The 26,694-nt window shown below is 32.3% G+C and overlaps 2 protein-coding genes across 2 annotated transcripts; one reads left to right on the top strand and one right to left on the bottom strand.

The window, feature by feature from the left end:
• Positions 1-52: 52 nt before the first annotated feature.
• LOC110995125 (homer protein homolog 2) lies at positions 53-23,581 on the bottom strand. Its single transcript, XM_022262136.2, has 10 exons — positions 23,473-23,581; positions 21,829-21,985; positions 20,478-20,609; positions 19,868-20,041; positions 19,417-19,482; positions 16,901-17,043; positions 5,856-6,022; positions 5,082-5,197; positions 4,497-4,613; positions 53-3,878 (listed from the first exon to the last, which is right to left on the bottom strand). Exons 1-10 carry the CDS (start codon positions 23,496-23,498, stop codon positions 3,837-3,839), a joined length of 1,140 nt encoding a protein of 379 aa, XP_022117828.1. The 5' UTR covers positions 23,499-23,581; the 3' UTR covers positions 53-3,836.
• On the top strand, positions 10,923-14,918 carry LOC110995126 (cuticle protein 7). The gene is made up of 4 exons (XM_022262138.2): positions 10,923-11,001; positions 13,447-13,620; positions 13,880-13,976; positions 14,167-14,918. Exons 1-4 carry the CDS (start codon positions 10,990-10,992, stop codon positions 14,394-14,396), a joined length of 513 nt encoding a protein of 170 aa, XP_022117830.1. The 5' UTR covers positions 10,923-10,989; the 3' UTR covers positions 14,397-14,918.
• Positions 23,582-26,694: the final 3,113 nt, after the last annotated feature.

Here is a 26,694-nt window from a genome sequence, read left to right as displayed (position 1 = left end):
ATCCTATCGAGCCACTTTCACCGGTCCGACTCAATGGCAACATTTAAAATGTTTGCTTTCGCTCAGCATACAAAGGCAAGAGCAGGACAGCATACATCTCTGAAACGACTTTCTGTGCGAAAAATTATACCCACATATTGGTGCCATTGAATTAATCGGTGGGAATTTCGGGCCAATATTAGTGGTAATACAAGTAACATTTATAATTTCCTTTTAACAAAAATGTCATCTCCCAGCCAGATTACACTTTTACTTCTAGTCATTATGATAGATAACCGATCAACATACAGATATCAATACGAAAGAAATGCGTAACTTACTGCGACTGTAAAAAGATGGAGATGAAACGATATTCGAATATAAGTTATCTACTCGCAAATAATCTCGCTGTTATATTAAAAAGCCCTTGTTTTATAAAAGCTAGGATTTGTTACGCATTTCTTACGATCACGAAAATAACACTTAAAACTATAAAAATTACATTAAATACAATTTCAATTAGCAACAGATCCATTGTCTACATAATTTTCTTCACTATAATATAATCAATATGTGTTAAACATGTATACATTTACAAATAAATAGTGAACTTCTATAGAACATTTATTTTTCTAGTTTATATTGCCTATTAGCTGATCGCTGTTAGATTTTCAAATTATTCACTAAAAGCTGACGAAATTATTTAATAAAAAAAAATTATATAAATGAGATAGATAGTTAAATAAATATTAAATTAATAAAAGCTTTAGGAATAAAACCGTTAACATTTTCAACGATCCATGTTTAAATATTTATATATATATTTTAAAAAATCTAACAACGAAAAGCGCTACTAATAAATTAAATTTCATGTGAATATAAAGTATACTTAACAATTGCGAATAGCAACGAAACTTAGCCTACAGATAATTCTATCAAAACACACTCACATAGAAATACTCAAGAATTCGAGCTGTCGTAGAAAAGATCCTAAACAGTAAGGCTTTTTGCACACGAGTCATGTATCATATATCGTTTAATAATACCTAAATCTCGACGTACATTTTTAGTACAAATCGAGGCGTTGTTAACAGGTTTCTAACTAGTTATTATTACTGACTATAGAAGTTATATACAATGTAAACATTTCTATTATTTTATTAATCATATAACTAAAATAAAAAGGGATCGTGAGAATACTTGTAAAAGTTCAATACATAATTCATTTCGATACAATTTCACACGACTCGTGCGCATAGCGTCAAGAAAGGTATTTTAGTGCAAGTTTAAAATTGATTAACAACGTGGCATATTAAACCGCACTCAACAGTAAATGAAATACCCTGTTCAGAAGACATTGTATACTTTAAAAAATTGTCCTCAGCCTTTTTCAGTGATATCGTTTGTTTTTAATTGCACAGACAAAAGGTGACATAAACCAAAATCTTATGGGTCAAGAAATATTGTTTCCCTATTTTCATAGAAATTTGGCCAATTTATTTGATTGAACTACTACTAACGTATATTACTTATCTTCAGGCTGCGGTGAACGAAACCACGTTTAGTGTTAAAAAAAATTGGTTTATGCCACCTCCAAGTTGATTTAAAATTCCACTGTCTGTGTGTGTATATCTAATTCGCTAAGGGTTCTATTCAATACAGGGTCTTGAAAAGAAATAAATACTCTGGTAGACGGATACAGATGACATTTAACTTACGACTAGGAAATGGTAATCTGGGGTCTCAACAAAATCATACAATATTGGAAATTCATACCAAATTGCACAGATTAATAATTATTACATAATATTTACAAAGCAGTTTTATTGTTAAACTAAACATAAAAGTGTTATTTATTAAATAACATCTAAATACTGAAAAATAATAGTTGCCACACTATACAGTATTATGCTAAGACGTGCACGTCTACGCGTATACGTGTGGGTATACGCGCTGTGTGTGTTTTACGAATTAATACTTTTAATAGCCCCTAAATATTTATGTGTAATGATGGCACGAGATCATATCATGAACACCATAACTTTTGAAGAGACCCCATACGTAAGTCTCTAAATTTACTAAAACGATATTGCGAGGATTATTTATTTATGCTAAATTGAGATCCTTACTAAGAACCTCGAAAATTCTTATCTATTTTGCCACAATTTTTACCAAAAGTATGTCGAAATTTATTCGATTTATTTATAGCATTGTAATCCTACCCAATCAGACGTTAGAATTAGCAATTTAAGTAAAGATCTCAACTCAACGCTCACACTATAGCAACAGATATATCAATAGAATATCAAGAGAAAAAATAAATGCTTAACAGATCAAAGGTAAATAGCAAAGTCCCATTTAGTTCAAACTACGATTATATACACTTAACTACGTGGGTATTGACACTAGAGCACAATTTCGTAAACGCTTTACTTCACGATGAACACTACCCTAATAAATAATCAGTGTCATCTGCGTTTAAGAAAACCGAAGTATCACATCCTAAGTAAATTAGTTAAAGACTAAGTTCATCGTATTGTCTTATGCTATACGATTGTAGGACTGACATTGAAGGAGAAGGACTAATTCAATCGCAATATAACGACAATTACAGGATTAAGAATTAAAGTACGGTCGGCAAAATTTCTTAAAAACCTTCATGATTTTTCTTAAAACAGCGTCAATATTTCAGTGGGCCGTTTGCCATAATTTGTTTGTTTTTCTAAACAGGCAAGAATATATCAGCCTTTTACTTCTGTTATTGCGTTTCTATGACGCGTGCTTAACGTTGTTTAAAGTTCACGCTAAACATACCTTACACTTTTATTGACTACTTACAATATTTAGAAAATAATAAATATATAGAAGTAAGATTTGACAGATTGAGAAGTCCCTGCTAAAAGATTTAACCATAAAAGATATATTCAAACTGGATTTTAAACTGTTATACAAGAACCTAGCTTGTACCGTGGTTAGTATTTGTTAGAATTTTTGCCGACCGTACATACTAAGGGTTTTCTAGATAAAATGTAGAATCGATATTCCGCTATGCAGGACTCAAAAACACTTATTCTACAATTAATTATTTACAAACATAGGTGGGATGATATAAACCTAGTTCACTAATTGATTTCAAGAAAAGAATTTAAATTTCTATAATTACCAGGAACATTAAAGGTTTGGAATAACATTCGAGCTACCAAAGAACTAAGTTTAATATTAAATATAATTAATAATTTAAAACACACATGACAATATCGAAGAAAATTATAAATATTTAAAATGTTCATATCAAACGCTAATATTATCAAAACATCTGCCAAATAGCAGAATACATCGATCTTTGTTTTTCATCATCAATGGTGATACTAAGAATGCATGAGTGTACTACACTTATATTATATGAAACATTGTAAAACCGTAAAAGAAAATTAATTTATTTTCAGAAATAATCTTTGGAATAAAATTACGAAACGTTCTAACCCAAATTGGAAATAAAGATCAGTTTTTATTACAGTATTTAACAGAACCGCTAATTAATATGAACGGTGAAACCTTAAATTTTTATTCATGATTTTTCACCTGTTTTCTTGCATAACTCTAAAAATACTCAACATATAAAACTGATTTTAAGATACTCGAGAAACACAAATATAGGAATACCTTAACAAAATCAAATTCCAATAAACAATTGAACTGAAAGGCTAAAAGAAGTCCTGCAGGCGAAATACCGATAGTTCAGTTCAGTTGTGCCGCGGCAGCGACACGTAGGCTGGCTCGGGGTCGCGTAGCAACAATGGCAGAGTGCGCTTGCGCACGGCCGCGTACAGCGGGCCACCGCCCGCCGATCCAGCGTCTCATGTTTGTAGCGCCGTGTTTATTTCGCGGTGGATCGTAGACTGGAATTCCAATTATTTCTCGTTATTTATTTTTCCTAAGGGGCCGTTCATAAAATACGTTCGCATACAAGGGGAGGGAGGGGTCTGGCTGAGTGTGACAAGATGTGACAAGGGGGGAGGAGGGGTATAGGGCAGCGTGACGTTCGCCGTTTATTACATGACATGAGCGCTCACAACGGGTTTCTTTGTTTTTCCAATACTTGAGAGAGTAACGTTTCCACGTACCCTGCGCTCTCGATTCAGTAACAAATGAAAATACTATTTCTCTAGAATTTATCATACTCAGCAGGGGGGGGGTCTTAGTTTTTGTGACGAAATATTTCTAGGGGGGGTCACAAAAAATGTGACACAGCGTGACAATGGGGGGGGAGGGGGTCAAAAAAAGCTGATTTCAGTGTGACGTATTTTATGAACGGCCCCTAATGAGCTCGTTGGCAGGATTGGTAAATAGTAATAATAATAATAACTGAAAGTTGAGATACAAATTACTGTATTGGAATTACAATTTTAGATAGACTTTGCAATAACAATAGGATACAAATAATCAATTCCAGCCAATGGACTTGTAACTAAGACATGTCAAATGTACAACATAAGGTTTTTTTTTAAAGTTCTCACCAATTCCTCAATCTGGCGCGAAAGCCGATTGTTCAGCTCTTGTACGACCTGCCTTTGTCCGTCCTGTGCAGCCAGAGCCAATTCCAGTTGGCTGTGTGCCATTTTCGCTTCTGCATCCTGTAATACAGAAATATTAAATAAACTTTAATTTACCATACCATACTATTTTTAAATAGTTTAATGGCTAATCATTTTCTAATGAATATCGCAATATAATCATAAAGGCAACCACAGAACGTATTTAACTTATTCAAAGTGTTTCGAGGACAATTTCACTTTCGCTTTCTTCCTATAACGTGGTACACCCGCACCGCGTTACAGTAAATCCCGTTGTAGGAGAATTACGTAAAACCGTTTTATGTACAATTCAAAAATAGAAATACGAATTTAATAAATTTATTTTATAACGAAGCAAATTAAACAGGTGAAAAAATACGCAACACTAATTATAGACTTAAGCAATCATTATAAATTTCACACTACAGAATTATAAAAGCTTGTGAACCAATGTTCAATACAAGAAATAGCATTAACACACAATATTTTAAAAAAAATGTTATATTTGTATACCTTATATGGCCTTACCTGTTCACTTTTCTTAGATTTCATAATTTGTGCCAATTCTTCATTCTTCTGTGCCAACTCCGCTTCTAACTGGGCGACGCGCTGTCGCATCTGCTCGACTTCATTCGTGTCACCCCCTGAAAATATTTTTAAATAATTTAACATTTGATTGTAAGGTTTAAAAATATAATTAATACCAAAGAAATATAAAAGGACTAATGATGACTAAAAGATTTAGGATTTGTTTCACTATATCTGGATAAGATCCAAATAAGCTATTTATTATACTTCGCATTTCATGACGAACTATCTATCTATCTCGGGATTTTTACCTTTCGAATATTTTATGTGTTTCATAGCTATTTGATACATTAACCATACATTGTGAAACAAGCCCTTAGTTTGTCGCATTATTTCACGTTTGACAAACTTAAGGTAAATTTTGCCATTTCCACTTTTTATATATGTGCATATATAAAATATATAAAAATTTAATCAAGGTTTTATCGCAATAAAACCCTAAATAATAAAAATTAAAAATGAATGATAGTTGTTTGTTTGGATTGCTGGCGTCTTACTTCAAAATGGAAACACCATCCTAGAAGCATGAATGATGAACTTTAACAATAAGTACCTTTTTCAACATAACATAACCAAATTATATAAAAACTGTATAATTTGGTTATGTTACGTTGAAAGTGACCTTATTGATAATCGCACGAGAGAAGCTTTAGAAAAATATGGTCCATCACGGTCACCACGGTTTTAGCTGTGTTTGCCACATCCATAGCTCACCTTTTCCAGCATACTGTCTCGCTCTAGCCACTTCCTCCCTATATTGGTGGAGTTGCCGCTTCCATTCGTCAACATTCGCCGTGCTCTCCTGTAACGCGGCAGTCAGCCTCAAGTTGTTGCTTTTCAGGGTTGCAAGTTCAATTTCCCACTTCTTTGCATTTCCGGAACTGTGAATTTATGCACATAAAATATATGAAACCCAATATAACTCAAATGTTTTTATAGACAAAACGATTTTTAACCATAATCAAAACAAAGGTTTTTAACAGGATTTTACAAAGATAATAAACACATCACGAATTTTAAACTTTTAAACCAAGCAAAAATTTTAATTCTTCCACAAAAAGATGGTAGGTACGTACTTAACATAGATGTTTGAAAAATGATCGATTTATATTTGGCCATTAGTTGCGTTAAAACACTGTGTCTTAGGAACATATAGTCCGTGAAAGACATGCGCCGGATAACATTATTATCTTTAAATTGCATATATAGAAAGAGCAATATTTTTATTTTTAATAAAATACGTTTATTTTGGAACATAAGATCATCATGGTATTTGACGCACAGGAGGGATTTTAACCCATGCCAATTTTGGGAATATCACTCTTCACCGCTATACTAACACCGTTCATGTATTAAGAAATCAAAGCTAACCTATTTTTAAATTACGACAATTGTTAAAACTCATCACTTTGGTCAAGTGTGAAAACTTTCGTTCGCGATATGTATCGTTGCGTAACGTTTACGCGAGTTAGGCACGTAATCATTACGATGTTAACGTTAATAAAAAATATCGTTCCGTCATTTTATTTAAATTAATGAATCAACAGTTTTGATAGATCGAGTGATGGTCAGAACCTATATTTATATACAAATATTTTGTGTCAACAAAGCGATATGTAATAAGCACACATAACGTCGTCATACGTTTAGCTTTGAAGAAAGAAGAAGCTTTGTTCTAGAAGATAATATTGTGAGATACCAATTGTTGCATTATGTTAATAAAGTCAAGGGATGAAATGTCATACATAAGATTTACATTTTATATAATATTTGTATATGTTGTATTGGCACATTTCCTATTCCACACCCATACAGGAGACATATCGGCCGATAACACATAGGAGTACTGCATTTCACTTTAGCTTAGTATATTATAATCAAAGAAACTGTGAACAACTCAAACTTTACACGAAAACAGAAATAAATAGGCGCTGTTTTTCTATTAAGACTTATAAACTTTATGTATGACATTAGTGCTTCCTTAAAAACACAAGACACACTCGCACACTAAGCTGTATATGTTTAAGTTTTGAAAATCAGTTGGAATACCGTTAAGAATGGGCCTGCATTTTCTATTGCAGAGTTTAAACCAATTTCGTGTACAACATATGCAATTAGCCAATATTACATAACTTGCAACAGTTCGATTATGGCCCTTATACTAAAGACATAAGAACTAAAATCGTTGCGTTAAAATGGAGTGCGTGCCCATCTCGAATAAGAATCTCGATTGTCGAATTTATTGTTCATTGCTCTGATTCTTTTCAAAGCATTGATATAATCGGTAAACTGCTTTTGCAACTGTTAATTAATGTGTGAAATGACTTTAAAATTGCAGGCCCACATGAAAAGTAGCCATAGGCACGGAATTAAGAAAATAATAAAATCTGTGTCATCATCATCTGTATCAGTAACTTGTATCATCCAACAGGCATTACAAAATGGCCCATTACTCGATATAATACGTGGGTATGATGCAATTTTGTTACAAGAGAAAAATTACTGCTAATCATTAAAATCTACGGAAAACAGATCGTAATATTGATTCCAATTATAATTTTATATAAGTATTATTCGCATAATCTATCTACTCATATATTAAGTAGAAACAAGTTTTATAAAGAACTTGCTATCACTACGTTCGAAATTAATATCAGGGGTACATAGTTCCTTTTACATTTTTCTCTAGTACATTTTTTCGTAAATATTGAATGAATTTTAGCACCTAAATCCTTCATCAATAGTCGTTACTTATTATTTTATTATCTAAAATAAAGGCATTTTAACGTTTGACTTTATTTTAGATAATAAAATAATATAAATAAAAAAATATTTCTCAAATTTAAATTATTTGTATTACTGTTGTATCGTTCTTGTATTCTTCTTCAGAAGACTATTTATAATTAAATATTTATTTATCATAAATTGTACGTCACAACTAAACTATGCTGGTTCAATTTACATAATTCTTTAGTCTCTTGGGGTAAAACGAGTAAAGCATAATAAACAAACTTGAGAAAGTGTTCATAGATTTCTTCCATACTAAAACGCGATAAACGCAGTTTTAAATTAGCCTTTAAAGTTTGAAGGGTCGTTTTAAAAACCCATTGAAGTAATCCGGAAATTCATTTCCCAAGAGAGAAATATATTATACATAATACAACAGTGTTGCTACGCATTCCCTATGGGCTGGCACCCACACAAACACGCAGGCGCAAACTTGAATCTAGTTATATGCTGTCGTAAACTAAAACTAAAATAGCTAGCTGCTGCTAAGTGTAGCTATTGTATACCAGCATTATCGATTGTTAACAGTTATATTGGAGCTCCAAAGAATACATATGCATATATCAAATTAGACAGTGTGTCGTGGCGATACAGCTGAGGAGACGGCGTTACATGTTCTAACCGAGTGTCCAATGTATGGATACGATAGGTATAACACTGAGCAACCTATGTGCATAAAAGGAAAATGAAGACGAATTTAAAGGAAATATGAATGAATTTTCAACATTAGGTTAAAAGGCATCTTTTTGGAATTTGCTGTAAAGGTAAAAGAAAGAGGTAGTTGTTGTGGTGTTTTATCATCCGGGTTACCAATACAATTTACGGAAGCTATTTAATACCTCCGACGACTACATAGTCGGGGAATTATCTAGAAAACATTTATAATAAAAAAAAAACAAAAAAAAACAGAAAGTGCAGATATTTTGACTTTTTTAATGTTTAGAGACATAAAGGATATTCGAATGCATCAACGAATGGTAGTTTGATTTTCGTTTAAAAAGGAAGCCATTTTGTTTACGATAAAATGAACACCATGCCCGTAGAAATTATATTAAAATGATAACAACGTTCAGCGATTACAATAAGATTTTAATTATAATCAGACCATAACCGATTACTTCCACAATACCGGCGCTGAATTTAATTATTCCGGCATAATCGTTCAACATCCATCATATTTGGTCCGTATGGAAGTATTATTGGAAAACCCCAGTTCTACAATTTCCACGTTATTACTGTGTTTGATGGTCGAGTGTTTTTATAAGATTGGTAAGATACCAAGTCTTAACTTAGAGCTTAACCTCGACCTCTGAATATTACCATATAAGTTCTAGTTAATGAGTTCACAAATAATATTACTTTATTGGAAACCCCCAATACCATAAACAACATTGTAAAATTTTCGATGGATATGAACAGCACGAAGTCAATATATATACCTAAATAAGTTTCATAGACAATATCAGGGCTGAACGTTTCAATAAATTTGCAACAAAAGTTAATGTCACGTTGGTGTTGTTTCAGTAATAATTAAGACATTTTACTGCTTCCTAGCGAGTAGACCACTTTAACATTATCCGACACGATAATCGTCTTTCGATACTTTGTTACCGACGCATCCTAAATTTTTATTGTATTTAATTTCTGGATAACACTTATGATATTGTTATCCAAAAAGTTTAGAAAAACGAATCGTGACTGGACGGCACCAGACTACGAGGTCTACTCCCTGGACCTTTCAAGTAAAGGCCTTTCGGGTCTTAAATGGAGAACAGGACTAATGAAGTCGGTAAAAAAGATCTATATTATTGCTAAATATAATGTAGAATGTACAAGTACAGGGATATCTGACACGACGCTCGAGTCACTCTTGTCTCTTTCTATAGAGAATGTAATTGCATAGACCATGGGGGCAATGTAAGGAAAACCCACTTGACTAGACAAGAACTAGTAACACATCAGAGAGCGATTATATTTTTAAGATTCCAAAGAGTACATCATAAGGTCAAAGATTAAATACACCTTCAGTAAAAAAATGTGTGCCAATACACATCCTAACTTGACTAGGATTAGTGAAGCCAGCAATTTATATTGTTCATTCTTCTAAGGGGTGTAAGGCAACGCTTCCGATATAGAATTAGTAATCGTGTCGTATATTATAAAAACTGTGTTAGCAAATTACTACCAAGTGCCACATATTATTAGACGTTGCACTATATTTAGGACTATATAGTTTTTGCAATATAACTCATGTGTTATAAAATATTATACTATCAGATTATACGTTAATTTTACTATCGGTAATTAAGTAATTTGAGTTACTCGGTCCGATGGTTAAGCAATGACCGTAACTTTGTTTTGTAAACGCAAAGTTCCTATCAGCGAACACCTATCGTTATTGCTAAGGTCTAAGCTAAAAAATTGGAGCACGTTTTAATTCTTTTAGAACAGATTTCTTAAAATTTTGGTTGGTTTGACTTCGAAATTCTCTTCACTCAAAGACAGTTTCATTAAAATTTTATTAAGTTTAACATATTTATGGCATATCTTGTATTCTGATTAAATTCAGTATTGACACTTAATATATTTTTTAAACAAAACAAATAGTGCTATTTAAGTCTAGTCCTTACAATTAGACGTTTTGGGTCCGTACGAGCTAGTGTTAAACGTGCCGTGGTTCGAACCTACGGCCTTAAGAATGAAAATTGTACGCTAAACCTCAACCAACAATGCTATAATTATATATGTGCAAGGAAGCAAAAAATAAGCTTATAAGCTGAACGCAAAGTGAATTTACTACGCTATTAACCAAACATAAAATTCGATTTAGGATTCGGAAAATCCTAAATATGAAAACGACACATGTTACATCGATTAACAAAGCAAAAACGCTTTTCATTGTACGATATACGATTTAGAATGAATTGCTATGTTTCAAATCCCCGATTGGCATATAAAAGTAGGGATTTATACATGCGTATAAGCAGACAGTGGTGTGAATATAATTTACTTTCATAAGTGAACCAAAGTTGGGAAGTGAATTTTTCGTGTCCACATAAATATGGAAATTTTCGTGAGTAAACTTCTAAATTCAAACATTTTCGAACAACTGTATTTTTTTAAAAAGAAGATCGCTATTGAATATACCCACTGTTTTTATTTTTGAGATTCTAATTTCGAATATTTTTTTATTAGTAAAAATTAATTTATATTTCAATATGGCCAAACCGTAAAATTTGTTTTGATATTACTTCATGAACACGGTAATGTTATATGTATTAACATAATCGTATCACGACCACGGACGTATAACATTATGTCTCTTCACATTATCTGTATCTATAATTTACTTCTATAATCGAAAACATACGAATTATATTTTGATTTATAGTACGTCATAACATTTTGTTATTTATATTGACTAATTTAAAAGTTTTACGGCACAATAATCAATAATTTAGTTATTATTCGTTATCAGTTAAAAAAATAATTTTGAAACGTAAATCATGAAACGATCTATTTTCGTAAAAAAAATAAAATGCTTCAAGAAGCAAATATGAGTTGACAAAAAGTTTACTTCGCTTTAACCGTTCCCAATTGGGTCACATCACGCCCATGTCAGCCCAAGTCGTGTGTGCCTTTGAAATCTATTTCGGGATTTTCATGAACACCGAAACTTAGTTGCCAACTTAGATGTAAAATAAAACGGGTTAAAAATTAATAATCAGCAGGCACTTTAATCATTAGGTATATAGGGAGTTAATCTAAACAATTGAATGTTGTATTTTGCGTAAAAAGATTTGTTAGTTAGATTATAAAGCTTTGCTTATTTATAATATTCGGAAGTGGTATCGAGTTGATACGCACGCGTTCTGGCGTCACTAATAATTGTCGGAATAACCAATTAATTCACTATACATCGCCTGACGCCAGCTGACATATTAATTTTACTTCCGTATGCAACATTGTACTGAGCGTATGCATAAAATAAAGATAATATTTTCATACATATCTAATATTAATAAGAACTATAAAGACGCAGAAATAAACTTAGGATACACTTGCGTAGTTAATGCGGCTGTCGACACGGTTCCATAACTTCCCTATTTATTTAATCTATCTTCAATGTTTCCCTTCATAGTATCAGTCTCAAACACATTTTAACACAAAGGGAACCTACTACTACGACTATGATATCATTTTTCAAATATTTAATTATTAAAAAACGATTCAGAAAAGTCCTTTGGCCCGTACTACTCAAAAGTATAAAGAATTAGGTAGGAAATCGTTGTGTCCTATTATATTATATTTTGTATCGAATCAGTGCGTTTATATCGTCAAAGATGTCAAGTGAAATGGCGTAACGCACGCAAATAGGAAATAAACATTTGACGAGGAAACAGGTCGTTAAACATTATAGTGTTTTGTATAATGGAACTCAAAATTCATACATAATTAAATTGAGTTCTGCCATTTGGAACGCTTGCAATGATTTAAAACATCGCAACCGTAAAAATCATCTCGCAATCACTTTTTCGTTACCATATTTTCTTAATATCAACCTAGATTATACATCGAGAGCTCAAGACTCCGTTGGTCAAATATATGTTTTAATAATAAACATTTCTACAAAGTAACTTTTCAACTGTTAAGCGTAGTGTTTCTCAATTTCAAAAATTTTATAGTTAAGGTAAAATATTTGTAGTTTCAGTTTTTCATTAAATGTTTTAAAATCTACTTACTTTATATCGTTAACAATTTTCAATCAAAGGTTGGAAAGCACTGATATAGCGTTTAAATATAAATAGCAATTCGTTAAGATTTTGATAAATCAAAAGCCTAAATGGCGATCCCAGCTAACTTTTAAACGGTTACAGTTGTTATGTAGTATGACGCGGTTTTCCTTATCAATCATTAGAGAAAAATTACATAAGTAATCAATAACACTTAAGCGTTAAGTTTCGCACGAGAGCGTAAACTTTCGCGTTAAATTATGCAACATCATCGTCGTAGCTAGATCATCCGATTCAATGGTAATCATTTAAGATTTCTTCTATTGCACAGAAAAATACGGTGCAATATGTATAAATAAAAACGGCGTTGGCCTAGTGGCTGCAGCCTTCAACTCTCATCCCTGAGGTTCTAGGTGTCCACCTATGGACTTTCTTGCGATGTGCGCATTTAGCATTCGCTCGAACGTCGAACGAACGGCGAAGGAAAAAATCGACTTGCCTCAGACAACCCATAGTCGACGGCGTATATCAGCACAGAAAGCTGATCACCTACTTGCCTATTAGATTGATTTGATTGAAATAATCAGATACAGAAAACTGAGTCTTAGACCTAAAAATGGTTCGCCCCACGGTTGTTGATGTTTCTAAACTGTGGTAGCAAATTAATTAACGCTTTGTAAAGTTAAGAATAAATTATTTTTAATTAAAATTAGAAGACAAGACATTAAAAATCCGAAATTGAAACATGGTAGATGTTACCATATATGTATGTTTCTTCTCAACAGAAATCATTACCACTTTTCATGCTCTTGGCATCTGCGCTGGCACAATATGAAGGCTACGGACTAGAGGGGCATGGATTAGACCAAGGTCTCGAAGGTTACGAAGGGTATCACAGGCCCCTGGTGCATCATCAGATACTGGACCACCATAACGAAGACTATGACGTCGATTATCATGTGAGATAAATTCGCTGATTGAATAGCTTAAGAAAGTTTTTTTTTGTGTAATACGACTACTACGGATAGCAAAGACAATATTAGTAATATCTTAATTTTAAAATCATTACTCACTATAAAAGCTTTACAGACACTATTAGCCAAAAGGCATGACCTTTAATCAATTCCCATGAAAAAAGAATCTAGATAATATTAATCTTCTTAATATTCTTGTAAATTTATCATTAAAGTATCTCTTTTACCGTATTTTATTTCGCAGGCGCACCCAAAATACTCGTTTGACTATTCCGTTAAGGATCCACACACTGGTGATGAAAAAGAACACTGGGAGACAAGAGATGGGGACAAAGTTAAAGGTATTAGCATTTTTTTCATAACAGGGGTAAAACAGGGTAGATGTTAAGTGATACCTCCCGCCGCCCAAATTTCCATAAGTCTCGCAAGTGTGGTGCCGACCCTTTATATAATTTTGGCCTTAGAAACTGCTAGATGCGATAGACAAGTTGTAAGTAGTTTCTGATGTTGAATCAAGTGTCAATTTTTCAGGCTCCTACACTTTAATGGAAACGGACGGTACAAAACGCATAGTGGAATACGAAGCGGACGACAAAAACGGTTTCAACGCAGTTGTGCACAGAATAGGTCACCCGAAGGTTCAGGAAGAATACAAAATAGCAAAGCCAGTATATGAAAACCATGAACCTGAGTATCAAGAGGAATACCAGGGGTATGACGGAGGCTTTGTGCCCGTCGCCGGATACGAACATAGACATTGAGACAGTATACTCTATGATTTCATTTTCCTTGTCTATTCTTAAGCAGTGGGAGGGTATTGGAGCTAACTTCGCGTCTGTGAATTTCCGGAATGAGTATAAATGTTAAAGAATTTTATATAATTTAAGATTTTTGGCCGTTTTAACTGAACAAGCGAAACTGCTATAGGTTAGTATTACAAAGAAATCTAAAAATACATTTTTAATAAATAATTCGTAATACAGATAGTTGAAATGTGAAATAAACTTCTCAATTTTGTTGTGTAATAATGATATAAAGGGCCCAAGTAAAAATGGTCAGGGTAAAGTTTTAATGTAACCAGTATTATACATTGTTTCATACAAAGGCAATTGTCCTTATATAATGTATGAAGTTGTTATTTGAACACTGTTTCAGAGAAAGGATTATATGAAAAAAATTGCCTATTTTTGTTTTATAGCGAGACAGGTGTTCAATTGTATTGTGATCTTGTAAAATATTATTTTTAGAACTCTATTTTATTCTTGAATTGATAAGACTGTAGTAATGTAAACCTTTTTATTGTTGCTTTTGTCTATTATTCTATCCTATTTTTTAAGTAAACAAATCAAATCAAAATATCTTTATTCATATAGGTAAACATGTACACTTATGAACGTCAAGAAAAACAAATTAAGATAATTGTAAATTTATTTACAACCAGTTCGCAAGTCAAGGGCGTAGAGCGGGTAAGAAACGCTTACGTAACACGTAAATTTTCGTGCAGATTTGGAGCCTATACCTTTGCCGGGTTTCCTGTGATAGTTCTTAGTAATGTCTAAAGATTGATAAATAATATTTTAAAAAAATATCATTTTACAATATAAATAGAAGAAATATAATACTAAGGGTCTGTTTCTCAATGTATGGATAAAGTACCAAATAGCTATGCAACACATAAATTATTCGGCAAATAAAAGTTCCGAATAAGAAACTTCGCTTTTCATCATGAATAGCGCTATCTGACAGTCGTGAAACGCAACAATAGTTTTTATCCTACCAATAAATAATAAATAGCTTATTTGGAACTTATCCGGACACTGTGAAACAGACCATATATCTCCTTTCAAATGTATATCATCAATAACTAATTTAGATTAGCAGTTATGTGTCTTATGTCAGACACGAAAATTTAAAATGCTCACAAATAAAAAAAAACATTATTTAAAGAGTAATAATAATAATGCATTTTACGATGTATGCACTAAATATTATGATTAACGTTTCTAAAAATTTATTACCCAAATAAAGAGGTTTTTTACATATTTGAATATTAACATTAACAAAACATGAAAACGTAATGTATTTATTGAGTATTATTTGTAAGGAAATACAACCAGTAACATTTTCTGTAATCGTGATTGGTGCTTGAAACATTCACTAAGAATATCCGCATTCGAAACTCCTTTTAATCTCTGGAGATAACAATAATAAACGTGATATAAACAATATTATTTTTTTTTTCTCTCATTCAAATGTATGTCCGGGGACCACTATAACAACACACATGCAGTGATTTATCAATGTAAGTAGATGATCAACAATATGAAAAGCATATTGTTTTAAGGTACCTCTGGTATCTTCATAACCAGCAAGTCAAGACGGTAAATCACAGGGTTCCTTTTCAGGTTTAATTTTCCAACACTAAACTAAACCACTCTTTACATAACGATTCCGTAAGCGATAATTATTTTATGCTTGAAATGATAAATGTGGTGTTCAATAAAGTATGATTAATTACTAACAGACAATGGTTATGTAATGGAAAATACAAGCATTTTTATTGGTTACGCATTCTTTATTACTATATTGAAAAAAATATTATCTGTTTGCGTTTTACAATGTATGCACTAAATATTATGATTTGTGTTACCAGATTTTATACGCACACAATACGAAGATTAACGTTTTTAAAAATTTATTACCCAAATAAAGACGTTTTTTAAATTAACATTAACAAAACATGAAAACGTAATGTACTTATTGGGTATTATTTGTATGGAAGTTCTGGGGTTTCCTTTTCTATTTCTTAGTTTAGTAGCGCCATAAAATCGTAATACTTTCTTTGCTTGGACATTAAAAAAAATTTAATGTCCACAAATCGAAAATAATGAAAAACATTTACTTACTTGGTTTAAATTTAAAAAAAATACAGTCACCAGAAATCAGCCCAATTCAGCATCAAATTGTTGTCACGAGTAACACTGATTTTCAATGGGCCCATTTTATCTCGTATCAGTCTATTGACAGAGACAGTGTCCTATTACACATACACTAATTGTCCTACCTATTCAATAATAATATTGTATTGAATACTTTGTTTGTTTGTTTGTTCCTTTTTGTAAATCTTTTTAGTTATAACATATCATGTATTCCATTTGTGGCTATGGTCTCGGTGTATTTGTTTGATATTGTATGTATTTTGTGTTAGCTGTAGGAGTACAAAAAAAAAAAAAAAAATATTACACACTTCAAATCTGTGACATACCTCTGCGCAAGCGCAAGTCGGAGTTTATCGTTTTCATAGCGAAGCTGCTCCGCAGTGTCGGGGGGCGCAGGCTCCGCGGCGGCGCCCGAAGAGGCCAACGGACCTCGACCCGCACGTCCCACCGTCGCGTATCCACCACCGGCCTATGAAAAAATTATATATATATATATATATAAATATAATAGTGCATATTTCTATATTTTGAGATGATTTTTTTTTTATCATACAGAAGTCAACATTTTCTTTGAAATAAAATATTTATTTATTATTGTGATATGCTTTCTAGTGTTATATTACAACTTTACATTGATTACAATATTGTACTAAATATTATATTAGCAGGTTAGCTTTTAGTAATATTTAATGTTATTTTTAAAGTTTTATCGTTAATATCAACGAACATATTTTCGTAGATAATGAATCTAATATTCTTCATACTAGATTCATTAACTATACTATGGGTGAAGATATTGTAAACCTGTTTGCTAGTCATTTCTCATCAATTTACTCTTCTAATACCACAAATAATTACTTTCCTAGCTTTCCGTCATCAAACTTCTCTATTGGTAATTTACAGATAACTAGAGAGGAATTGTTAGGAAAGTTACAAAGTGTCGATCTCTCTAAGGGTGCTGGCTTTGACGGGATTCCACCTATTCCACCGTTTTTGCGCTACTGCTCTTGTTACACCGTTATTGATTATATTTGAGAAATCTTTGCACGAGGGAGTATATCCTAGCCTATGGAAGATAGCCAAAGTTACACCAGTGTATAAATCTGGAGACAAAGGTGATGTTTTGAATTATAGACCTATCTGTATTCTAAACTTATTCGCTAAGATATTCGAGGGTTTCATCTATACCCATATGTATAACCATCTCAAACATATATTGAGCCCACGACAGCATGGATTTGTTACTGGAAGGTCAACCAACTCTAATCTTTTATGCTATTCTACTTATTTATGTTCATCATTTAATGATAAAAAGCAGGTGGACGCTATATATACCGATTTTTCAAAAACTTTTGATAGAGTGGACCATTTTGCATTGCTTGTGAAGGCTCAGCATGTGGGGATTCATGGGAACTTATATAGATGGTTAAGTTCTTACCTTTTGAACCGTACCCAACTGGTTGCTCTGAGTGGGTACGAATCTGTGCCTTTTTTAGCAACATCGGGCGTGCCCCAGGGATCGAAGCTGGGTCCTTTACTCTTTTTGTTATTTGTGAATGACTTGCTTGGCAAAATAAGCAGTGAATGTTTGGCATATGCAGACGACATTAAAGTCTTCAGACGTATATCTGATGAAAGAGATTGTGAGACCTTACAATTGGATATTAATACTATCTCTGCTTGGTGCGATGAAAACTTTATGGTTCTGAATATTGAGAAGTGCCGAGTTATAACATTTACAAAAAGTAGGAACCCTATCCAGTATAAATATAATGTTAAGGGTATTCTAGTTGATAGAGTTGAGGTGATTCGCGACTTGGGAGTGCTATTTGACTCTGCTATGTCTTTTAGACCTCATTATAATGATATATGTAGCAGAGCTGGCCGGATGCTGTCCTTCATTCTTAGAACTGCTAAACCATTCAGGCGAGCCGACTCCTTTATTATCTTATACAGCTCTCTCGTGAGAACCATGGTTGAGTATTGTTCGGCGGTATGGACCCCGATATACCAAACTCATATAGATAGATTGGAGGCTATACAAAGGCGGTTTGTCAGAGCATTGTGCTATAAGTATGGTCTTAGGCGAAAAATAAAACAATATGACCAGCGTCTTGCCCACTTTCAAATGGTAAGTCTTGAAAGGAGGAGGTGGATGAGCGACCTGTGCACTTTGCATAAAATAGCAAATGGCTCATTTGACACCTGCCTTTTGGAGAGGCTGGAGATCAAGGTACCGACGCGTTCTGTGCGCATCCAGGAATTATTTGTTATACCTATGACTGATAACAATGTTTCCCAGAATGCTCCGCTCGTAAGAATGTGCAAATATTATAATGCTGTGTGTGCTGAGGTTGATATTTTTCACAATAATATTTGTAAATTTAAAAAGATAGTTCATAGTAAATACTTGCAACCTTAATTACTAATTTAATTGATTAATGTATATGTATATAAGCATGTGTGTGTGTGTATGTATAGATATATTTTTTTCTTTTATTTTTTATTTTTTTGTCATTCGGTTTGATATGTGTATGTTGTTTAGTTGATATTTAGTGTAAATGCTGTGTACAGATATAACTGGAAGTCAGATTTTTAAATGTTGTTTAGTGTGTAATAATTTTATGTATGTAATTAATCTGTTTTCTGTTTTTGTACCTAAATGTGAAAAATAAAAATAAAATAAAATACGTCATCTACATACACAAGAGATTGACGATTGTAATTTAATTGATGATGTTAGATTATTGTAATTTAAAAAGTACTATGTCTGGATATAAGTATTTAAATACAGCAATAATTAGGCCTGCATTCAAAACTATATTAATATAGAAATATATACCTGAATGGAAGATGATACAGAATGCGCCCGCTGGTGTACCATCATTTCATCAATTTCTGGTTTTGGCTAAAACCAAAACAAACTTATTACAAATATATATTATGGATTAGGTCTGTATGTAAATGTATATATCATAAATAGATTACATATGTTAATTTTAACTTTTTTTATTGAAATCTAAAGTCAGAAATGTGTCTTCAAATTTAAAGATGCTTTAGTGATTTTTGCAATGATTTTTTTTTTATATAGAACAGGGGGCAAACGGGCGGGAGGAGTGATACCGCCGCCCATGGACACTCTCAATGCCTGAGGGCTCGCGAGTGCGATGCTGGCCTCTTAAGAATTGAATTTAACATAAACGACATAGACAAACAATATTATTGGACTTCGTAAGTTATGAAGAGATAAATTCTATGATTGGACCGCGGCATACTAAGATATCAGGCCTTACCTGAGCCGGTGACACAGCGGGGGGTTCATCAGTAGGGGCTCTAGCGGCAAGTAAAGGACTGGCAGTCGCCGAGGCTACGGGTGTTGCCGCACCTGATCCATTTGTTGTCTTAGGCGGACCACCGCATTGTTGCGCTTGAATAGCTTCTTTCACTTCTTGGAATTTCTCAATAAACTGAAATTATAACGATGAAGTTAAACATTCTCAATACAATGGTGTGTGGCTTATTTACCAAAAAATATAGCTTATTTAGCGCAAGTCGTGTACTTCAATCTGCAACTATTCATTTTACTGAAGTAGTCTCCCTTACATGGTAGATTTTAACACATTTTCTTTTATATATATATAAACGACAACGAGCGAATGAGGCTGCGGGACGCCCAAAAAGAGTAGTCATCGCAGCCTATAAACACCCATCTTTAAGGTGTGCGTTGCTGGCCGAGGAAGCCGGCAAAGGAGTACACTCGAATTTTGAATAGTTGGAGGTCGAACTCTCAGGGAAGACCCCACCGGTAGTCGATTCAACAGTTCGCTAGTTCACAGAAGAAAATGCCTTGCGAAAACGAACTGTGGAAAATAATTATCATTAAAAATAGTTTCAAACTTTTACCTTTCCCAACTCCGCTTCAGACGAAAATCCCAATCCATACACAGTATTAGCGCGAACGTCACTCCATTGGCCGAATTTCTGTGATGTCTTGGTGAATGTCATATTCGCTGTAATAGTACTGTTGATCACTGCCTGTAAATAAAGAGAAAAAAAAAATTATGCCTTCCATCTTGAATTGGGAAATGACAATGGAAATGAATATAATTAACTTATTGAATGTGCCAAAACAATGATTTTCTCACTTTGTTTTTCTTGATGATTCGCAAGCCAGAATTTTAAATTATCAAGGCTCAAAAATTAAATTAATAATAATCGAGTGGTGCTGCAACCCTATATGGGTATTGGCGTCAGATTGCATGCAGTGATCAACCCTCTGTCTGACACATGTTTTCGGTTTTCTCATGTTTGCATTCATAATAGAAGCAAGAGCTAATTGTTTACATAAAATACTACTTAATTGGTGTAGAGTCGTGATTCGAACGCACGTCTTTAGGGATGAGGACGCAGTCTAAAGCCACTAGGCCAACACCGCTCTTTAAAATTTAAATGATTTTTTATTATATGACGAATTCTAACTGTAAGAAACTACTACTTAATAAAAAGTACACTCGGATGACTCAGACTAATTCAGATGGAGAGTCAATTTAACTTCGAAAAAGCCCAAGAAGTAATCATATTTAATGAAAGCTTTTATACACACATTGATAAGTAATAATGTTATTAAGTGTAAACATATACTTGTATGTATTCATACATGAGTTAATTACAAGTCCGACTTTGTTCTAGACAGTGCTCTCAAAAATGTGCCAAGTGCTCTTATGAAACCGCGTCAGAAAAAAGCAACATTGGTATGAGGTTTATATTTCATAAAAAGAAATCACAATCACACTTTATAAATTTTCCTTTTTAATACGTTTTTGGTTGCGTCTTTGTGTCAGCGTTAAAACGTTTTAATTTCTTTGATGTTTATTATATTATTAAAATCTTAGAGACTAATACTCACTGGTGTCAATAAGCAGTGTTGAAACTGAGGTTAAGCTTTCTAATTTTAAAAGATATTTCTTACTATATTTACAGTTAAGGCTTAGTCAAGTACTACATAAACAAACTAGCATGTCCAGATCTAAAAGTATGTGACAGGGAGAGAATGCTGATCACTTGTATACCTAAAGCAGCATAAGCAATTTAACAACACCGTCTACCGATCGAATCAGATGAATGTTATGTATGGTAGATGACCATACATAACATTCATTTAAATGAAAGCCTAAAAGGCAGCCATTATAATTGTATCTTAATCTCATTACAACAATATCATATCTTTGCTTAAAAATAAAAACTATTAGTATACCTTTGTTCCTTCTACACTGATAATCCTATACAAGTTCCTAGAAGAATCATAGAAGAATGACACCGAAACAGCTGCGGAGCTTGCTGACATCCAAGAGCGTTTGGTCTTTGGGTCTATGTGGAACACATGCGCCTTGCACGTGAAGATTGGCTGCTCCCTGCAATTGATATAATATTTATTGCTTTTTATAACATTTATTTCAAACCAGAAAAATACATTTTCGTGAAATATGTGTTATTTCTTCTACTACAATGTCTCGTTATCAAATAAAAATTTAAAATTTACAACAATTGCAATATTATTGATATTGCAAAGCTAAAAAAGTTTGTCATTATTATGTAGACAAACTTAAAAACATTCAAGTAAAAAAATATATTTATTCTGTTATTCCATTATTTATACATACAAAACTAACATTATTGCATTTTTTTTTTAAATTTCATTTAATTCAAATTATACAATATAAATTAAGATTTTAATAATTCAAAACTAAATTTTACAATTTTTTATAGATTGTATTGTTGATGTGTATGTATTGGGTTTAGTAGAGAAGACAAGTTATTAGACAAGTAGTTATGATTGACACTATTATCTAAAATGTTTCAGAAAAATTGATAAAAATATCACTGTCAATATATTTGATAAGGTATTTAGTTTTCATACAAAAACCATGTCGTAAAATATATCTAGAAACATGAATCAACAAATGGAAATAATATTTCATATGGTGGTTGTAATTATTTCTTAAAATTCAAGTTGTATGTCATGTTGACAATATGTCATCTGTAACAATTTATACCTTAGTTTTAAGCCACTAATTTCTTCCAATTCTTAACAAATATTAACCTTGTAATAGGCCACTATGTAATTAAACCACTTCCAATTTAATAAGCCCACTTATATGTAAATATCCTTTAGAATGGTATCTAACCAATCAATAATCATAGTGTATAACAGAAACAAGTCTAAATTCACTGACAATGTCAAACAAGTGTTAATTACTTTGCAGTGCTCAATTAATGATGGAATTTACATTTATAACTTTTTATGGAATTAAAGTAACAGCATTCAATATTTACATATACATATATCAAAAAACCCCATTTTTATTTAAAAATAAGCACAATTGGAAAAATAATAGATTTATCACTTATATGTAAATGAAACGAGTTGGTTCTGTTAATAAATTCAACTCTTTTACGAAACGCATTCAATTTTCTGGGTAATGGTTAGAATTTCCATAATTATATCTTAAAATCATAACTTTTATGGACACAAAGTTATTTATAAATAGCCAAGTACACACCCTTGTCCTTAATATCGTTGTAAAAGCGTTCATCTGGACTCAACCGATGTTCGAGTGCAATCATTCATACTCAAACGCGAAACTAATAAGTACTTACATATTTGCAAATTATTTCGCAGTAACAATTAATAATAAACTAAGCAATGTCTGTTATTTTGAATGCAGTTACAATAATAAATTATAATAAAGTTATGCCTAAAATAGTCCTTCGCTGTGGTAAATTGCATCCCCTCCCAAGAAATATCGAAATCCTGCGAAAATAGGTTTTCTATTTTCCGTTTAAAAAATACAAATAAATAGACAATTCTAGGGTAATTTATAACGTTAATTAAACTCACCCCATTGTTTCTTTTCCAGCGGTCATTGAAACACTTTGTTTTAGAAATATTCTAAATTCATAATTTTCAACTTTTCTCTCTCAGGCCTCAGCCACTGAGAAGCTGTCAATTGGCGGTTTAGCATAAACTAAAGAAATTACTATTGTTGCCAGTTAGTGTATAGAGTATTAGTATTTGAATTTAACCATGTAAAATAGAGATTAATATATGTTTTATTTCGGAGCAATTACTTATTTACACAAGAATAAATAAAGTATTATTTGATTTATTTGTTGTCCCTTTATCCCGTTCCGTATAGTGACATCTTGCGGGGACATTGTAAATTACTTTACTACATTATTTACGCAACTCTAGATGGATCTGAACAAAATAAAGCAGTAATTTTTTATATTTAATTTTATTTATAAAAATTTAGTAAAAACAATTTGGTTACCTATAAACCGGGGACTAAAAACCCTCAAACAAAATTTACAAAAAAATTTAGTAAATTTATTTTCCCTCTCCTAAGCCCTTGGTTACTGATTTTTGAACTGGGCAAGGACCCAATTCAAAAATCACTATCTATCGCATTTAAAATAGTTGTTTTCTATAGCTAAGAATCTGCCATTGGCGGAGTCAAATTGGATAAAATAATAAAATTAACAAAAGCATTCTAGTACAAGAATAATGTTAACAATAAAGCTAGCCTAGCTGTACAAGTTAGGTCTATCGTCAGCTGAAACCATACTGTTTAAAGATTAAATTTTGAAATGAAATATGTACTAAGAGTTTAGATGCATTTAAATATTATTATAAGGCCTTTATTCAAGTTCTTTAAACATTAAATCGTTTTGCTATCACTATGTGTCAGTGTAGTAGTGTATTTATATTACCGAATTAGGTATTAACTGTACTTAATGACACTATATTGACCCTTCCTTGTTTAAATATGTACATATTTTCTAACAATAAGTTTTCGTTTGACATCCGAAAAGTTTAGAAACTAACCAAAGATAATTTAAAGACTTTAAACTAAATAAATATGTATATAGAATGTAAGTGATAAAAGAATTAGTTTTTTTAAAATAGATAACGATTATTAAAAGTTAAAATTATAGTGTTTATATTGAGCAACATTTCTCGATTCCAAAAAGATCACCGATACGAAGTAATTCACCATCACAACTGGTGAAAGTAAACACTAACTAAGTGTTGTGTTTAAGGCGAATATAACTACGTAATAAACGTAGTACAAAATTGTATAAAAATTTATAAATACACGTTAAATGTTTTTGAAGGTACTCGTATCTTAATACTTTAATTTAGTCCAAACAATATATTTTTTAGGCTAATATAAAAATATCTCTATTTACTTTTTCTTCTACTATTGAGTGATGGTCAGATAAAATATTTGTAAATAAATATGATATAATTATATTTCCATATTAAAAACCGTTAATATATTGGGTTATTAAATAACCCAACAATCTTCGCCTTTACAAAAGTAATAAAAAAGTTTTACACAATGCATAAGAGCGTTGAACTGGTGTAGTTATATAACGTTATTTATTTATTAGCTTACACAATTCACATTATTATAATCATATCGTCGATATAATTAAGTAATAAATTACTTTTTCTCGTGATGACCGTAAATCGATTTATGGCTGTGGTCTACAATTAAATTGCTTTTGCAAATATGTACCTACACAAATGGTAAAACCAATTTGTGAAACCGCAAGCATAGAAGGAAAATTTGATTATAATCTATATCTAAGAATTAAGTTTACGTTTAGAACAAAAGAGGATCTTATATGAAAAACGGGTAAAAATTAGTGTCTGAAACTCACGACCTTCATGACCAATGCCTTTTCATTAATATACAATGTGATTTTATTAAATTTTCATGAGAATCTTTCAACTAGCGTATATCAAGTCTTAATACATTAAAGCAGTTAATATATAAACAGAACGGTTTTACATAATATCAAATAATGAAAAATAACTAACGAATACATTTTATTCCGGAAATGTCGATCGAAGTTTTATTAATCCGGTTAGTATTAGAAATCTATGAAAAGTTACACGTTTCCCTTATTATATATGTAAAACACATTTTGCATGTGGATTTTTATTGCGGACTCTCAACTTAAACTGTATTCAGCTAAAAGGTATGTGCAAAAACCTATTAATGACAAGTATAATCTGTATACTGTAGACATACATATATTTAGACTGAATGTCTTATAACGGAAGTATTTCCGAACCAATTACACTTAGGGCCCTTCAAGAAAAGAGCGTACCACTTCTTAAAAGGCCGGTAATGCACTCGCGAGCCCTCTGGCATGGAGAGTGTCCATGGGCGGCGGTATCACTTACCATCAGGTGAGCCTCCTGCCCGTTTGCCCCCTGTTCTATTAAAAAAACCCCTAGATGGGGTAGACAGCGTCCAATGTAAGTCTCCATCGCGTTCGGTTTTGACTCTTGAGCCTGTATTTAACTAGATCCAAGTTTTTCATCTTTGTCATCTTCAACTGTACGACGCCAGGATTTTGAGGCGGCAACGCTTCCGCGTGCTGGTTCCAATCAAGTGCCTGCTTGGGGACATAATTGGAATCTCTTCGAAGTCAATGGCCTATTTTCCCTAGCGTCCCTAGGCTGGCTAATCGGCATTTGTCGATCCTAAAGTTGCTCGTTAAAGATCTCGGATCTGTATAAATAATAACTAGGATAAATATATAGATGCTCTTTTAAATAAATCTAGATCTGTAATACATTCGAAGCAGTGCCATTTTCTAACAGCCTCCATGTCTTGGGGCGTAATATGCTGAAGCCACTGTTGATCCAACACCAATAACAACAATTGCAAAGTAGCAATTTATTAAATGGCATATTTGTATTTCTTAATCTAGTTTATTATGTTTTATTTTTATTGAATAATTTATTTTATCTTTTATCATTGTAATATCCTCAATGTTGTGCACATTTGTCATTGATACACTTCAACTCACATTCTCTGTAAGTATTTATGTGTTTCGTTAGTGTGCCTTATAAAAATGAATAATTTACGGCAATGATAGGTTGACCAATACTTGGACCCTGTGCGGGTGCGTAAACATAAATATATAGTATGTAGTATAATGTGAAAATGTATATATATATATATATATATATACTTTAAATAACGCACTCTGTTTCTGTCAAATTAGGTTTGGGCTCTGATGAAAGATACAATGCTACAGA

The sequence above is a fragment of the Pieris rapae genome, chromosome 7 (genome assembly GCF_905147795.1).
Source record: "Pieris rapae chromosome 7, ilPieRapa1.1, whole genome shotgun sequence".
Lineage (NCBI taxonomy): Eukaryota > Metazoa > Arthropoda > Insecta > Lepidoptera > Pieridae > Pieris > Pieris rapae.
This window is presented reverse-complemented; position numbering and strand designations above follow the sequence as displayed.

Excerpts from the sequence above, each read along its gene's own strand:
- LOC110995126 (XM_022262138.2), top strand. Across the intron at positions 13,621-13,879 it reads ACTATGACGTCGATTATCAT|GCGCACCCAAAATACTCGTT; the intron begins GTGAGATAAATT and ends TTTATTTCGCAG. Across the intron at positions 13,977-14,166 it reads AGATGGGGACAAAGTTAAAG|GCTCCTACACTTTAATGGAA; the intron begins GTATTAGCATTT and ends TCAATTTTTCAG.
- LOC110995125 (XM_022262136.2), bottom strand. The coding sequence starts at position 23,498 with ATGACCGCTGGAAAAGAAACAATGGG. Across the intron at positions 20,610-21,828 it reads TCAGTGTAGAAGGAACAAAG|GCAGTGATCAACAGTACTAT; the intron begins GTATACTAATAG and ends CTTTATTTACAG. Across the intron at positions 17,044-19,416 it reads CTGTATCATCTTCCATTCAG|GCCGGTGGTGGATACGCGAC; the intron begins GTATATATTTCT and ends ATTTTTTCATAG.